Source organism: Gadus chalcogrammus, chromosome 10 (assembly GCF_026213295.1).
Source record: "Gadus chalcogrammus isolate NIFS_2021 chromosome 10, NIFS_Gcha_1.0, whole genome shotgun sequence".
In the NCBI taxonomy this organism is placed as follows: Eukaryota; Metazoa; Chordata; class Actinopteri; order Gadiformes; family Gadidae; genus Gadus; species Gadus chalcogrammus.
This window is the reverse complement of record NC_079421.1, coordinates 23121997-23137395: the sequence shown is the minus strand read 5'-3', so window position 1 is coordinate 23137395 and position 15399 is coordinate 23121997. Positions and strand designations below refer to the sequence as shown.

General features: G+C 56.1%; 1 protein-coding gene across 1 annotated transcript in view; it reads right to left on the bottom strand.

The window, feature by feature from the left end:
• Positions 1-14986, bottom strand: part of hmgxb3 (HMG box domain containing 3) — a 17736-nt gene extending 2750 nt beyond the window's left edge. The window contains exons 1-17 of the mRNA XM_056600157.1: positions 14548-14986; positions 13679-13853; positions 12690-13220; positions 12176-12283; positions 11941-12075; positions 11578-11810; positions 11158-11267; positions 10977-11072; positions 10639-10730; positions 10444-10542; positions 9997-10137; positions 6674-6987; positions 6279-6406; positions 5070-5201; positions 3278-3462; positions 2370-2592; positions 72-205 (exon numbers count right to left, since the gene is read on the bottom strand). Of these exons, the coding sequence (XP_056456132.1) occupies positions 72-205; positions 2370-2592; positions 3278-3462; positions 5070-5201; positions 6279-6406; positions 6674-6987; positions 9997-10137; positions 10444-10542; positions 10639-10730; positions 10977-11072; positions 11158-11267; positions 11578-11810; positions 11941-12075; positions 12176-12283; positions 12690-13220; positions 13679-13853; positions 14548-14693 (2982 nt within the window). The 5' untranslated portion in view covers positions 14694-14986. The remainder of the gene's footprint in view (positions 1-71; positions 206-2369; positions 2593-3277; positions 3463-5069; positions 5202-6278; positions 6407-6673; positions 6988-9996; positions 10138-10443; positions 10543-10638; positions 10731-10976; positions 11073-11157; positions 11268-11577; positions 11811-11940; positions 12076-12175; positions 12284-12689; positions 13221-13678; positions 13854-14547) is intronic.
• Between the last annotated feature and the right edge of the window lie 413 nt (positions 14987-15399).

The window sequence follows — 15399 nt, the reverse complement described above, 5'->3', positions numbered from 1 at the left end:
ATAAACCCCCAGTTTGTTCTTCAGGATCAGCAGAATGAAACCAGAGGACTGAAGGATGTGCCAACACCCACCCTGGTGGCCTGGGCGGGGGGGCTCTCTCCGCAGCAGCGCAGCATGGCCTGGAGCTCCTCCTCCGGGTGATCCTCCAGCGCGTCCAGCCTCAGCTGGCCCTCGTGGATCAGCCGAACCAGCCTCGCCGCGCCCCCTGGAGAGAGCAGCACAGCCTCAGAACACCCCCAACCAGCCCCCCCCTGGAGAGAGCAGCACAGCCTCAGAACACCCCCAACCAGCCCCCCCCTGGAGAGAGCAGCACAGCTCAACACCCCCAACCAGCCCCCCCCTGGAGAGAGCAGCACAGCTCAACACCCCCAACCAGCCCCCCCCTGGAGAGAGCAGCACAGCCTCAGAACACCCCCAACCAGCCCCCCCCTGGAGAGAGCAGCACAGCCTCAGAACACCCCCAACCAGCCCCCCCCTGGAGAGAGCAGCACAGCTCAACACCCCCAACCAGCCCCCCCTTGGAGAGAGCAGCACAGCCTCAGAACACCCCCAACCAGCCCCCCCCTGGAGAGAGCAGCACAGCTCGACACCCCCAACCAGCCCCCCCCTGGAGAGAGCAGCACAGCCTCAGAACACCCCCAACCAGCCCCCCCCTGGAGAGAGCAGCACAGCCTCAGAACACCCCCAACCAGCCCCCCCCTGGAGAGAGCAGCACAGCCTCAGAACACCCCCAACCAGCCCCCCCCTGGAGAGAGCAGCACAGCCTCAGAACACCCCCAACCAGCCCCCCCCTGGAGAGAGCAGCACAGCTCAACACCCCCACCATCTACCTTCACCACAAGCTGTTATCTAAAGGGAACATTTGTCAGAAGAGAGTGAAACAATACTTCTCTGTGGGTACAGTAACGATGTTCATAGAACCAAGCACCAACAATCACTAGGTTAACCCACTCCCGTATACAGACAGCTAGGATAAGATGCTACATAACTAAGTACTAGAACAAAATACGACATACAATGAATTACATGACAATAACATGACTCTCACCACGGCCCTGTTGACCCGACATGTCGACCGGACGCGTCAGAGTCAGAGAGGGAAAGCAAGCAGCAGTCAGACAGAAGCCGTCTGTGGCTTAGAGATAAGAACTACAATGTGGAGACGCTTCCCGACTGCTGATCAAATGCCCTCCCTACCTGAGGGGGGGCGTGCGTGTTACAGCCCTCCCTACCTGAGGGGGCGCCGTGTGCGTGTTACAGCCCTCCCTACCTGAGGGGGGGCGTGCGTGTTACAGCCCTCCCTACCTGAGGGGGCGCCGTGTGCGTGTTACAGCCCTCCCTACCTGCGGGGGGCGCTGTGTGCGTGTTACAGCCCTCCCTACCTGCGGGGGGCGCTGTGTGCGTGTTACAGCCCTCCCTACCTGAGGGGGCGCCGTGTGCGTGTTACAGCCCTCCCTACCTGCGGGGGGCGCTGTGTGCGTGTTACAGCCCTCCCTACCTGCGGGGGGCGCTGTGTGCGTGTTACAGCCCTCCCTACCTGAGGGGGCGACGTGTGCATGTTACAGCCCTCCCTACCTGCGGGGGGCGCTGTGTGCGTGTTACAGCCCTCCCTACCTGCGGGGGCGACGTGTGCGTGTTACAGCCCTACCTACCTGAGGGGGGCGCTGTGTGCGTGTTACAGCCCTCCCTACCTGAGGGGGCGCCGTGCGTGTTACAGCCCTCCCTACCTGCGGGGGGCGCTGTGTGCGTGTTACAGCCCTCCCTACCTGAGGGGGCGCCGTGCGTGTTACAGCCCTCCCTACCTGAGTGGGGCGCTGTGTGCGTGTTACAGCCCTCCCTACCTGCGGGGGCGCCGTGCGTGTTACAGCCCTCCCTACCTGCGGGGGGCGCTGTGTGCGTGTTACAGCCCTCCCTACCTGAGTGGGGCGCTGTGTGCGTGTTACAGCCCTCCCTACCTGCGGGGGCGCCGTGCGTGTTACAGCCCTCCCTACCTGAGGGGGGCGCTGTGTGCGTGTTACAGCCCTCCCTACCTGAGGGGGCGCCGTGTGCGTGTTACAGCCATCCCTACCTGAGGGGGCGCCGTGTGCGTGTTACAGCCCTCCCTACCTGAGGGGGCGCCGTGCGTGTTACAGCCCTCCCTACCTGCGGGGGGCGCTGTGTGCGTGTTACAGCCCTCCCTACCTGAGGGGGCGCTGTGTGCGTGTTACAGCCCTCCCTACCTGAGGGGGCGCCGTGTGCGTGTTACAGCCATCCCTACCTGAGGGGGCGCCGTGCGTGTTACAGCCCTCCCTACCTGAGGGGAGCTGTGTGCGTGTTACAGCCCTCCCTACCTGCGGGGGGCGCTGTGTGCGTGTTACAGCCCTCCCTACCTGCGGGGGGCGCCGTGTCGGAGGGGACCTTGTCCTTCTCCGTGTTGATGACGGCCGGGCTCCGCATCAGCGGAGGGATGAAGGGGGCCACGATGGAGGCGTCCACCTGCGTGACGGGGATGTCCGAGGGGAAGGCCGCCTGCTCGATGGCCTCGCTCTCCATGGTCAGCCAGAAGTCGTCCACGTGGACCTCGTCCGGACTGGGGGTCTCCGGCCACGTGAACTGAGGGCGGGGATCACAGGCTTATGGTACACCCTGGCACTTAATGTACACACTTATGGCATACGTCCTGGCACTTAATGTACACACTTATTGTGTGTTGTACGTCCCGGCACATTAAAACAGTACTTGAATTAAAGAGAGAAGAAGAGAGAAAACCAAAGGCTCTGTGAACCTGAAATGGTCTTCTGCCAGTGTCTGGGTGTGGTTTAGGGTTAGGGTTACCCTAACCCTAACCCTAACCCTAACCCTAACCCCTAACCCTAACCTGAAAAGGTCCTCTGCCAGTGTCTGGGTGTGGTTTAGGGTTAGGGTTAGGGCAGGAGGCAGAGCGGGTCTCCTTGTAACCGGTTGCTGGTTGGATCCCCGGCTCCTCCTAGCTGAGTGTGGAGGTGTCCCTGAGTGCGACGCCCCACCCTGACTGCTCCAGACCAGCTGGCTGTCGCCCTGTGGGTTTGACTCCGCCGTCTGTGGCTGAATGTGTGTATGAACCGGTGTAAGTCGCTTTGGATAAAAGCGTCTGCTAAATGCCATAAATGTAAATGGTCACCGCTTCTAAATAACTCCCTAAAAATATGATCTCTGGTCATTGTCATTACTTTCTTGTTATCCTATTTGACCTGAGACTGTAAAAGGTGGAGAGGTCCGGAGTGGGCAGGTGGGGGTCTCCGGGGGTCCGGCCTGCTACCTGCACGTTGTGGAGCTCCAGGACGTTGTGGGGGAAGCGCTGGGCCACCTCCACCTTGGGGGCCACGCCACACACCCCGCAGATCATGTCGTTGTAGTCCCGGACCGTCAGGCTCTCGAAGGCCCAGTAGCCACTCAGCAGCAGGGCCTGCACCCGGGACGCCTCCTCCGGGACCAGGGCGTGGACTGGGGAGGATGGAGAGACGGGAGGACGGCATCAGAGACAGGAGGACGGGTTAACCCCATCAGGACAGGTGGAAGGACGGCGTCAGAGACAGAGGAAGAGACAGAGAGACAGGAGGACGGTATCAGAGACAGAGGAAGAGAAAGAGAGCCAGGAGGACGGTATCAGGACAGAGGAAGAGACAGAGAGACAGGAGGACGGTATCAGGACAGAGGAAGAGACAGAGAGCCAGGAGGACGGTATCAGGACAGAGGAAGAGACAGAGAGCCAGGAGGACGGTATCAGGACAGAGGAAGAGACAGAGAGACAGGAGGACGGTGTCAGGACAGAGGAAGAGACAGAGAGCCAGGAGGACGGTATCAGGACTGAGGAAGAGACAGAGAGCCAGGAGGACGGTATCAGGACAGAGGAAGAGACAGAGAGCCAGGAGGACGGTATCAGGACTGAGGAAGAGACAGAGAGCCAGGAGGACGGTATCAGGACAGAGGAAGAGACAGAGAGCCAGGAGGACGGTATCAGGACAGAGGAAGAGACAGAGAGCCAGGAGGACGGTATCAGGACAGAGGAAGAGACAGAGAGCCAGGAGGACGGTATCAGGACAGAGGAAGAGACAGAGAGCCAGGAGGACGGTATCAGGACAGAGGAAGAGACAGAGAGCCAGGAGGACGGTATCAGGACAGAGGAAGAGACAGAGAGCCAGGAGGACGGTATCAGGACAGAGGAAGAGACAGAGAGACAGGAGGACGGTATCAGGACTGAGGAAGAGACAGAGAGCCAGGAGGACGGTATCAGGACAGAGGAAGAGACAGAGAGACAGGAGGACGGTATCAGGACAGAGGAAGAGACAGAGAGCCAGGAGGACGGTATCAGGACAGAGGAAGAGACAGAGAGCCAGGAGGACGGTATCAGGACTGAGGAAGAGACAGAGAGCCAGGAGGACGGTATCAGGACAGAGGAAGAGACAGAGGGCCAGGAGGACGGTATCAGGACTGAGGAAGAGACAGAGGGCCAGGAGGACGGTATCAGGACTGAGGAAGAGACAGAGAGCCAGGAGGACGGTATCAGGACTGAGAGCCAGGAGGACGGTATCATGACTGAGGAAGAGACAGAGAGCCAGGAGGACGGTATCAGGACAGAGGAAGAGACAGAGAGCCAGGAGGACGGTATCAGGACTGAGGAAGAGACAGAGGGCCAGGAGGACGGTATCAGGACTGAGGTCACACCAAACCAATGGGCAAATAAATGGGGCGAAAGGGAGAGGATGGAAACCTACGTTGCATTCATGTACGGAACAAGGGGGTAGAATGAGGGAGATTAGATGTGCTAACACTTATTTTAACTAATAATTATGAGGAATTCTCCACAATATCCATATATATCACGATTTGCCAAATAATTCTAAATTCCATTCTAAACACTCCAACTCAGGATCATTGGAGTTTCAAACCTCACATTGGATAATTTTAGCGGCATGTCAGTTTACATAATTCATTTAGACTAGAAGACGGGGGATCAGAAGAAGTCCCGCCCCGGTAGAGATCCAGTAGAAGATGGGAAGGAGGGGAAAGGTCCCAGACAGGGGTCTGAGAGCGGAGCTCCCGGCCGTTACCAGGGTGACGGTGGATGTGGTCCAGGACGGTGGCAGCAGCGTCTGACGGGTGCTGACCCAGGTGGATCTCATCCCTCATCTTCAGGAACAGATCCAGACTCACCAGCAGCGTGTTGCCGATGTTGAACAAACCTGTCGTCAGAGGACACAAAACGCACGCTCAAGATGAAACATGTCGATTGGTGACATCCCAAACTTTAGTTTCACTCAGATAGTGAAGAGGTTGAAACACATTTATTGTATTACCAAAGTGTAATCATAAACAGGTCTCAATGTGGCCTGCTAGATGTATAGATACTTAATTATCTCGGAATCAGCATGCATACTATGTTATAGCAGCACATCTGGGGGGGGCGGGGACGGTACAGAGGCTCGGCAGGAAACCAAAATCTGAAAGGGGCGGAGTTACGCCTTGTTTCCTGTTGCGTCAATCACATAAGAGGGAGACGCTTTAAGAGGTGGATTTAACGGGGTGGATGGGGTTCAAAAGGTAGCTATGGACCAGTACCAGGGATCAGAAGGTAGCTATGGACCAGTACCAGGGTTCAGAAGGTAGCTATGGACCAGTACCAGGGTTCAGAAGGTAGCTATGGACCAGTACCAGGGTTCAGAAGGTAGCTATGGACCAGTACCAGGGATCAGAAGGTAGCTATGGACCTGTACCAGGGATCAGAAGGTAGGTACTATGGACCAGTACCAGGGATCAGAAGGTTGGTACTATGGACCAGTACCAGGGATCAGAAGGTAGGTACTATGGACCAGTACCAGGGATCAGAAGGTAGCTATGGACCAGTACCAGGGATCAGAAGGTAGCTATGGACCAGTACCAGGGATCAGAAGGTAGGTACTATGGACCAGTACCAGGGATCAGAAGGTAGGTACTATGGACCAGTACCAGGGATCAGAAGGTAGCTATGGACCAGTACCAGGGATCAGAAGGTAGCTATGGACCAGTACCAGGGATCAGAAGGTAGCTATGGACCAGTACCAGGGATCAGAAGGTAGGTACTATGGACCAGTACCAGGGTTCAGAAGGTAGGTACTATGGACCAGTACCAGGGATCAGAAGGTAGCTATGGACCTGTACCTGGGTTCATAGTGTCTGTTCTATGGTAGTACTATGGTAGTACTATGGACCCGTACCTGGGTTCATAGTGTCAGTACTATGGTAGTACAATGGTAGTACTATGGTAGTACTATGGACGGTACCTTGGTGGATGTCCGTGAAGCTGTGCAGCGCCAGACACTGCGTGTTCAGACAGACTTTCAGCTGCAGAGACGCCGTCTGGATCAACGTCCCGGTGAGCAGCCAGCAGTCCTCCTGTCCTGCCACGGTGCTGCACACACACACACACACACACACACACACACACACACACACACACACACACACACACACAATGACCTTAGACGTGGTCCTTAGCAGAACCGCAGAAACCCGAGTAAGCCCCCCCCCCCCCCCCCCCCCCCCCCAAGAGCTGGTCAGTCAAAGGGTGTAAGGCGGTGGAAGAAGACGGCCTGCTCGACCTCCTGACCTGCAGCCGACCAAGCTGCTAGGAAACAAGGCGGCCAACGAGGTGCCCCCCCCCCAGCGTGACGCTCACCTCTGGCCCCCCTTGAAGAGCGGGTACTGACAGAGACCGCAGTGGGCGGCGGCCGACTCGAAGTAGCGCGGCCAGCCGGATCGCGGCGGGACGGCCCCCTCCCCCGGGTCGCCCCGGCCCCCGCCCTGCTGCCCCGACGGGGGCAGCTCCACCGTGGCCCCGTTGAGGTCCTGGATGAGGGCCAGCACGTCCTGGAGCTCCGCCTCGCCCTCGGGGATCTGCAGGGCGCGGCGGAGCAGCAGCAGAGTGGAGCGGCGCTGGAGCTCCCTCTGGGCGGGGCTGAGGGGCCGGTAGGGGTCCAGCAGCGGGGCGGCCTGGGGGGGGACAGAGCCTTCAGGGTGGGGCGCTAGTGGGGGGACAGAGCCTTCAGGACGGGGCGCTAGGGGGGGGGGAGGGGGACAGAGCCTTCAGGGTGGGGCGCTAGGGGGGGGGGGGGACAGAGCCTTCAGGGTGGGGCACTAGGGGGGGGGGGGGGGACAGAGCCTTCAGGACAGGGCGCTAGGGGGGGGGGGGACAGAGCCTTCAGGGTGGGGCGCTAGGGGGGGGGGGGGACAGAGCCTTCAGGACGGGGCGCTAGGGGGGGGGGGACAGAGCCTTCAGGGGGGGGCGCTAGGGGGGGGGGGGGACAGAGCCTTCAGGGGGGGGGCGCTAGGGGGGGGGGGGACAGAGCCTTCAGGACGGGGCGCTAGGGGGGGGGGGGGACAGAGCCTTCAGGGTGGGGCGCTAGGGGGGGGGGGGGGACAGAGCCTTCAGGACGGGGCGCTAGGGGGGGGGGGGACAGAGCCTTCAGGACGGGGCGCTAGGGGGGGGGGGGACAGAGCCTTCAGGGTGGGGCGCTAGGGGGACGGACGGACAGAGCCTTCAGGACGGGGCGCTAGGGGGGGGGGGGGACAGAGCCTTCAGGACGGGGCGCTAGGGGGGGGGGGGCGACAGAGCCTTCAGGACGGGGCGCTAGGGGGGGGGGGCGACAGAGCCTTCAGGGTGGGGCGCTAGGGGGGGGGGGACAGAGCCTTCAGGACGGGGCGCTAGGGGGGGGGGGGGACAGAGCCTTCAGGACGGGGCGCTAGGGGGGGGGGGGCGACAGAGCCTTCAGGACGGGGCGCTAGGGGGGGGGGGGGGACAGAGCCTTCAGGACGGGGTGCTAGGGGGGGGGGCGACAGAGCCTTCAGGACGGGGCGCTAGGGGGGGGGGGGACAGAGCCTTCAGGACGGGGCGCTAGGGGGGGGTTAGGGTTGTCCCTAACCCTAACCCTAACCCTTTACATTAAGGGTTAGGTTTAGGGTGGTCCCTAACCCTAACCCTTTACATTAAGGGTTAGGGTTAGGGTGGTCCCTAACCCTAACCCTAACCCTTTACATTAAGGGTTAGGGTTAGGGTTGTCCCTAACCCTAACCCTAACCCTTTACATTAAGGGTTAGGGTTAGGGTGGTCCCTAACCCTAACCCTAACCCTTTACATTAAGGGTTAGGGTTAGGGTGGTCCCTTACCCTAACCCTTTACATTAAGGCCTTCAGCAGCTGCTTTATCCAGTGACTTACAATAAGTAAGTTAGTGTCTTGTAATCCACTTCCGTGTCTCCCTGCACTCTCCTGTCCATAAAGGCATGAATAGAGACCATACTTTTTTTTTTTATAAATATGCAAAAGCAAAAATACCTCAATCCTGGCTGATTGAGCACTTAATTAAATAACATTAAATATATATGTATATTTAAAAAAAGGGGATTTCTGGATGCTTCCTTTTTTATGGAAAAATTGGATTACATTTGCAGCTGCTCCCACATTGACAATATGCTAAATGTTTCAGCCCTCACAGTAAATCAACTTGGAAATGTATGACAACTACAGATGTTATCTTGCACAGCCCGACCTCTCACGCAAGAATTCAGAAGATGTCTGAAACAACATGTCCTGAGGCAGCGGTTTAATTAACTGGGAGCTGGAGAAACTGGAGCCTTAGAAAAGGGAGAAACTTTTTTTTATAATTTAATCAAAGGCTAAAATGTATGGTGAAAATAAGATTTTTGAATACAGAAGGGAATATAGAAGGGAGTTCATGCCATGTGACCCCGGGGTACAAATTGCAGCAATAAAAAAAGAGAAGCTGATAAGGATGGTAATCCTCCACCCAGCCCCAGTAAACCTCCTGGGGCTGTCAGGAGCCACCCGTCAGAGCCTCCAGAGGGGCCCCCCTACCTCGGCCCCCTTTGAGAGGCCCTCCTACCTTGGCCCCTAACCCTAACCCTCCTACCTTGGCCCCCTTGGAGAGGCCCCCCTACCATGGCCCCCTTGGAGAGGCCCCCCTACTTTGGCCCCTAACCTTAACCCTAACCCTCCTACCTTGGCCCCCTTGGAGAGGCCCTCCTACCTTGGCCCCTAACCCTAACCCCCCTACCTTGGCCCCCTCGGAGAGGCCCCCCTACCTTGGCCCCTAACCCTAACCCCCCTACCTTGGCCCCCTCGGAGAGGCCCCCCTACCTTGGCCCCCTCGGAGAGGCCCCCCTACCTTGGCCCCTAACCCTAACCCTCCTACCTTGGCCCCTAACCCTAACCCTAACACTCCTACCTTGGCCCCTAACCCTAACCCTAACCCTCCTACCTTGGCCCCTAACCCTAACCCTAACCCTCCTACCTTGGCCCCTAACCCTAACCCTAACCCTCCTACCTTGGCCCCCTCGGATTGGCCCTCCTACCTTGGCCCCTAACCCTAACCCTCCTACCTTGGCCCCTAACCCTCCTACCTTGGCCCCTAACCCTAACACTCCTACCTTGGCCCCTAACCCTAACCCTAACCCTCCTACCTTGGCCCCTAACCCTAACCCTAACCCTCCTACCTTGGCCCCTAACCCTAACCCTAACACTCCTACCTTGGCCCCTAACCCTAACCCTAACACTCCTACCTTGGCCCCTAACCCTAACCCTAACCCTCCTACCTTGGCCCCTAACCCTAACCCTAACCCTCCTACCTTGGCCCCTAACCCTAACCCTAACACTCCTACCTTGGCCCCTAACCCTAACCCTAACACTCCTACCTTGGCCCCTAACCCTAACCCTAACCCTCCTACCTTGGCCCCTAACCCTAACCCTCCTACCTCGGCCCCCTCGGAGAGGCCCCCCTACCTTGGCCCCCTCGGAGAGGCCCCCCTACCTTGGCCCCTAACCCTAACCCTCCTACCTTGGCCCCTAACCCTAACCCTAACCCTCCTACCTTGGCCCCTAACCCTAACCCTAACCCTCCTACCTTGGCCCCCTCGGATTGGCCCTCCTACCTTGGCCCCTAACCCTAACCCTCCTACCTTGGCCCCCTCGGAGAGGCCCTCCTACCTTGGCCCCCTTGTTGCTCTTGCGGGTCAGCTCCCACCCACACGTGGGGCAGTCGGCCGGCTTGTGCCGGTTCTTGTACACGTAGTCGCAGGCGGGGTTCTTACAGCGGCCGCGCCCCCGCGCCGTCGACAGACCCAGGTCCTGGGGAGGGAATCGAACGCAAAGCACAGGTCTACGTCACGTTCTTCAGCAGACGCCCTCACCCAATGGGACTGGTGTAGTGTAGGAGGGTACAAATAATCCATGAGGAAACACTATATCGGTGGGTTGTAGGGTCCGCTTGGCTGCGTTCAAACCCAGATCCATTCAGCTGGGGGTGGACCCCAGCAGCCACGGTGGATCTAAGCAGTGATCTCATCAAAGATCCCCTCCTATAAAGCCTGTTCAAAGGAGCCCTAATGGGACCGGGTTAAGGTGTTCCATGATGATGATGAGAGTGGTACTGACGAAGCTGGAGACGGAGTTCTGCTTGAAGGGCACGACCGACAGGATGTTGGAGTCCAGCGAGGCGACGTACTGGCTCCCTGGGCGGGGCGCGGCGGGGCTCTGGGGGGGCAGAGGCAGGGAGGGGGTCAGCCGGAGGAGAGGGGTGCGATGGCTGTCTCGGGTGTACCGTGTGTTCAGGGGTCCTGGAGGGCCTACCTGCACCGGGGCTCCAGAAGCTGTTGCCGGGACGATGTGGCCAAGCTGCTTCAGGGTACTGGGTTTGAGACCGGACATGCTCTGACCGGGGACTGGCAAGAACAGGGGATGCAGAGTTATTTGAGGACAGAGACTTTTGAAGTCGTGCCGCTACCAAAGTATTGATTAATCCTTACTGTGACTGTGACGGTTGGCCCAACCTCAAATAACAACAAATAAACATTGCTAACCGTCCCAGGTTGCTATGGCTACTCTGCACTCTCGCCAGTGGTTTCTAAGCTGTGTAGGACCCGTGTGATATGTATCAAAGTACAAAAGCATTAACAGAGATACAGTACCTGTGGGGACAGATTTGGGGTTGTTGCAGGTGACTCTTCCCTTGTCCGGAGGAACTGTTATGAACTGGAGCACAGCGCGGCCTACAGACGGAATAACTAGGGCAGATGGAACATGGGTTTAATGGACTTTTCTGCGGAGGGTTAGGTACACTGGGTTGAGTTATGTTGTGGCAGGGCTCACCACTGGTGCAGTAGGCTGGCAGGATGGGCCTGACTGGTCTCTTCTTTATGGTCATGTGACTTTTATCGTGACCTTTGACCGTAATGCCTTTGGCAGTTGGTTTCAATTGTCTACTCATTGACAAGAAGACAAAAAAGGATACGTTTAAAGGTCACTGATAAATCCTTTAAAATCTGTAACTCCAACTGATAGGCCATCCAAAGCAAATGCTTTGACCAAACAATAATAGACAGTTCGGCCTTCTAAATTTTAATCAAAACCGAGAAATGTGAGCATTCGAATTAGATGAATTGCTGAATTTGGACTAAGAAGCAGAGTCAAGTTTCCATACATTATCAAGTGTTGCAAAAATAAGATGGAGGCCAACTACAAAGTAATAGTAAGCAGCGTACAAGGCACTACAGAGGAGGAAACGCTAACCGTGCTCGCGGAGGTGCTTTGGTGCTGCTGCCCTCTAGTGGTTCTCCCTTCACGGCCGCAGGCTGCTGGCTGAGGCCCTGCTTCCTCTGGCCTTCGGTCCGGCCGTGCTTCGTGTCCTCAGGGCCGCTGGTCGAGTGCCCCTCGTCAGCAGACAGCGTGGGTTGACAGCCGTCACTAGAGCTGATCTCAGCTTTCTGGTTGAATTGCTTCGATTGCTTCGCGGTTTTCTTAGCCTGTTCACCACAAAGGGAAATGGATGCAAACGGATTAATAAAACGTGTACATTATTAGAAGGAGATGCTGATTCATGTTTCCATTTGATTCGAGCAAAGTGTTTATGGATGGATATTAATATAGACGTACAGCAGGTACCCATTTGCCCCCTAGATGGTTGCCACACTCTGGGCAGAAGGGCGGTTTGTGGCGGGTCACGTAGACGAAGGCACAGCCAGGCGCCAGGCACCGGCCACGCCCCCTCCTGGTATAGGTCTTCACCGCCTGCACAGAGACAGCAAACCTTCAGTTCAGCACCACCGATAGAAACTTCTACACCTGTGAGCACAATGTAATATTGGAGTCGATGTGATGTAGATGTTACCATTTTATACGAAGGCTTTGTGTTAGGGTTGAGCCCGGCGCCCACGGACACCATCATCACGTGGCTGACGGAGTTGACAGCGGCCGCAGACTTGGGCTCCACCCGGTTCTGGAGACAGAGGGACTAAATGGTAAAGGCACACGAGCAGGCGGAGCCCACCACGGCGAGGTGGCCGCCGGCTCGTTGGGATCAGTGGGAGGGTGAGTGGCCTCGCGCAGGGACACCTCAACACCTCGAGCCGGGGACCGACCTAGCAACCTTCCGGTTAGCAGCCCACCCGCTCGGCCTCCAGGGCCACAGGCTTCCCAGTGAGTGTGATGACATCAGGACATGGCGGACATTGCTCCTTATGGGAGAGACATCTCACCCACTGAACGTTAGTAATAAGGCAGCTACGATAAGAGGTCGTTCATTTATCCCAGATGGGGAATTTGGGAGTAAGCGGAAGGCAATTACTCTACTTAAAAGTGTCAACAACAGACTTGAGGCTGAACAGACAAATGTCCGGTCTCACCTGGGCAGGTAAGATGGAGACCACCTGCGCTATGTCCTGCCTCATCGGCTGCATCTCAGCCCCGCCCACAGAATCCCCCGGTTTGGAGTTCACGACGCTATAGACGCTGACGGCGGGGTTGGTGGGGGCGCCTGCGTCCAGCAGCACCCCACAGCTGTCCGGACACGGGGAGGGGGCGGCCCGGGACTCCAGGGGCTCCGGGGCCGGGCAGGAGGCGGACGGGGGGAGGATCCCCTGGAGGGCCGCGGTGGTTTCAGTCATGGAGGCCGCCTCCTCCGCCAGCGCCCCGATGGCGATGCACTGCTCGCTGTCCAGGGCCAGGGCGGGGTACTGGGGGTCTGGGGGAAGGGGTACGGAGGACGTCCCCTCGGGGACCGGGGGCTCCAGAGACTCCAGGGGGGCAGGTTCTGGGGGGAGGGACCCCCCCACTGCCTGGGGACCAGAGGGGGATTCTTTGGACATGAGGACGTAGTTGGCCCTGGGGAGGATCTTGCGGAATCCAGAGAGGTCCTGGGTGGAGGTGACCGAGGACTGGGGGAGATGAACAAACATGCAAGGGTGGAGTAACAATCGCAGTAGTAGTTTCACTGTTACAACACGCTGCAAATACGAGGGTTTGAAACCATGCAGGATGGTCTTGCCATTTCTGAAAATACTATTTACCAACCATTGACCACCAATACATTTACATTTAGGGGATTTTGCTTTTATCCAAAGCAACTTACAACCATTCATTTCCACATTCACACACCGATGGTGGAGTCGACCACGCAGGGTGACAGCCAGCGCGTCGGGAGCAGTCAGGGTGAGGCGTCTCGCTCAGGGACACCTCCCAACTCAGAGGCTAGGAGGAGCCGGGGATCCAACCAGCAACCTAACGGTTACAAGTCAATCCGCTCTACCTCCCTAGCTACTGCCACTGTCACCAGACCAGAAACATAGGTTCCTGCTGAAGGTGAAGCGCTTTGCGGCGCCTGGCCCTAACTCACTGTGTCCACGCCGTCTCTCTCCAGCTTGGCCTTCTCCAGGTAGTAGCCCTTCTCCGCCACATTCAGCCTCTTCCAGCTCTCGCTGATGCGCTTGTTAATCTCCGACTGGGGCAGGTTGGGGCTCTCCAGCTGGATCACCTGGTGGAAGTCAAAGTAGTAGAGCAGGTAGGCAGACCTGGATGCAGAGGAGAAGGAGGAAAACAACAGGAATCATCAAGTGGGTTGTTCACCTTTTTTCAATCATTACGTATTAATTTGGTGTCTGCCGCATTCTGCTGCCAGATATTCATTCATAATGGTATCCATAATTCAATTTTAGAATGTATTTTTGCCTTGCTGTAAAGTGTCTGAATATTTTTAAAGGCACCCAGTGCAACTTTCGAGGCTTAAAAATAAACATTCAATTTCTAGTCTTTTTTACACGTAGTAAGTTTCAATAACTCCATACCATTACATACCGACATTCAAGCAGCAAAGATGAGACGTCGTTGTGTGGTGAGAACTGATAGAAACAACAACAACAATGCTGCCATTTTCTTTATTTTTTGTAACCTACAATAAATAAAGCAGGCTTCCAGTCAATGGAAAAATGGCTTCTCCCCACCGGCGATTGTTGTTGTTTACGATTTTCTATCAGTTCTCACCACACAACGACGTCTCATCTTTGCTCCTTGAATGTCGATATGTAATGGTATGGAGTTATTGAAACTTACTACGTGTAAAAAAAGACTAGAAATTGAATGTTTATTTTTCATTGAATGTTTACATAAAGTTGCACTGAAAGCCTTTAAAGGCACAATACAAATATAAAAGTATATTGTTATATAGGGTAATAGTAAAGACTGTCAGGGGGGAGAGTGGGAGACTACCTTGGCTTCTTGGGTTTATCATGAATGTCTTCCTGTGCTTTACTTTTTCTCTTTTTAGGGGATGCAACTTCCTGCAGAGTGTAACAGCTTTCCACCACCTCCGTGTTCACATCCTCATACAACTGCACCGTCTCCGAGGCGTCCATGTCCTCCTCGACCTGCAGGTCCGCTTTAGAAGATGTGCATCGTTTTATTTTGGCGTGTTTGGTTCAGGTTACATATCGTACTTTTAAGTAATGCAAACAATACAATTAATTCAATAATCAAACACAGAGCAGGTATCACATTTGCATTGGGATTTCTTATGCATTTTAAGTCCATTTTATAAAGACATGCAATGTGTTTAAAGGCTGTGCAGAAAGCTGCAGGTGCATCAACCTATCAAAACTTTTAAGTCCTTCCTTGTTAGTCAAATTTTGGCGTGTTGGTGAGCTTTTATACTCACTCATGCTCGATTATTATCCAATGAGGAGTCTTCTTATTGCAGCCTTACCTCTGTTTACCCAACGATTTGCAAACGGCCCTCAACAACATGCGATCGCCACCACGGCGGTGTTGCATTGCATCGACCACATGCGTTATTACGATGCATCTATAATCGCCGTTAAATCGCGAACATTTGATTCATAAGTACCCAGTAAATTAGCTTAGTTTATCCTCCCCTTGAGGGAAACATGGCGCTTTGTTGCTATGGCCTTCAACCAACCAGGAATTGAAATAAACCAGAGCAACACCAATGGCAGCGGACGTTTTTGACACGTGAAAAGTAATATAGTTCCCGAATCACGACAGAACGCCTCGGTGGGGATGCCTCAAATGTGCGTTATTGGCGAGAGAGAGGGCGGGACATTC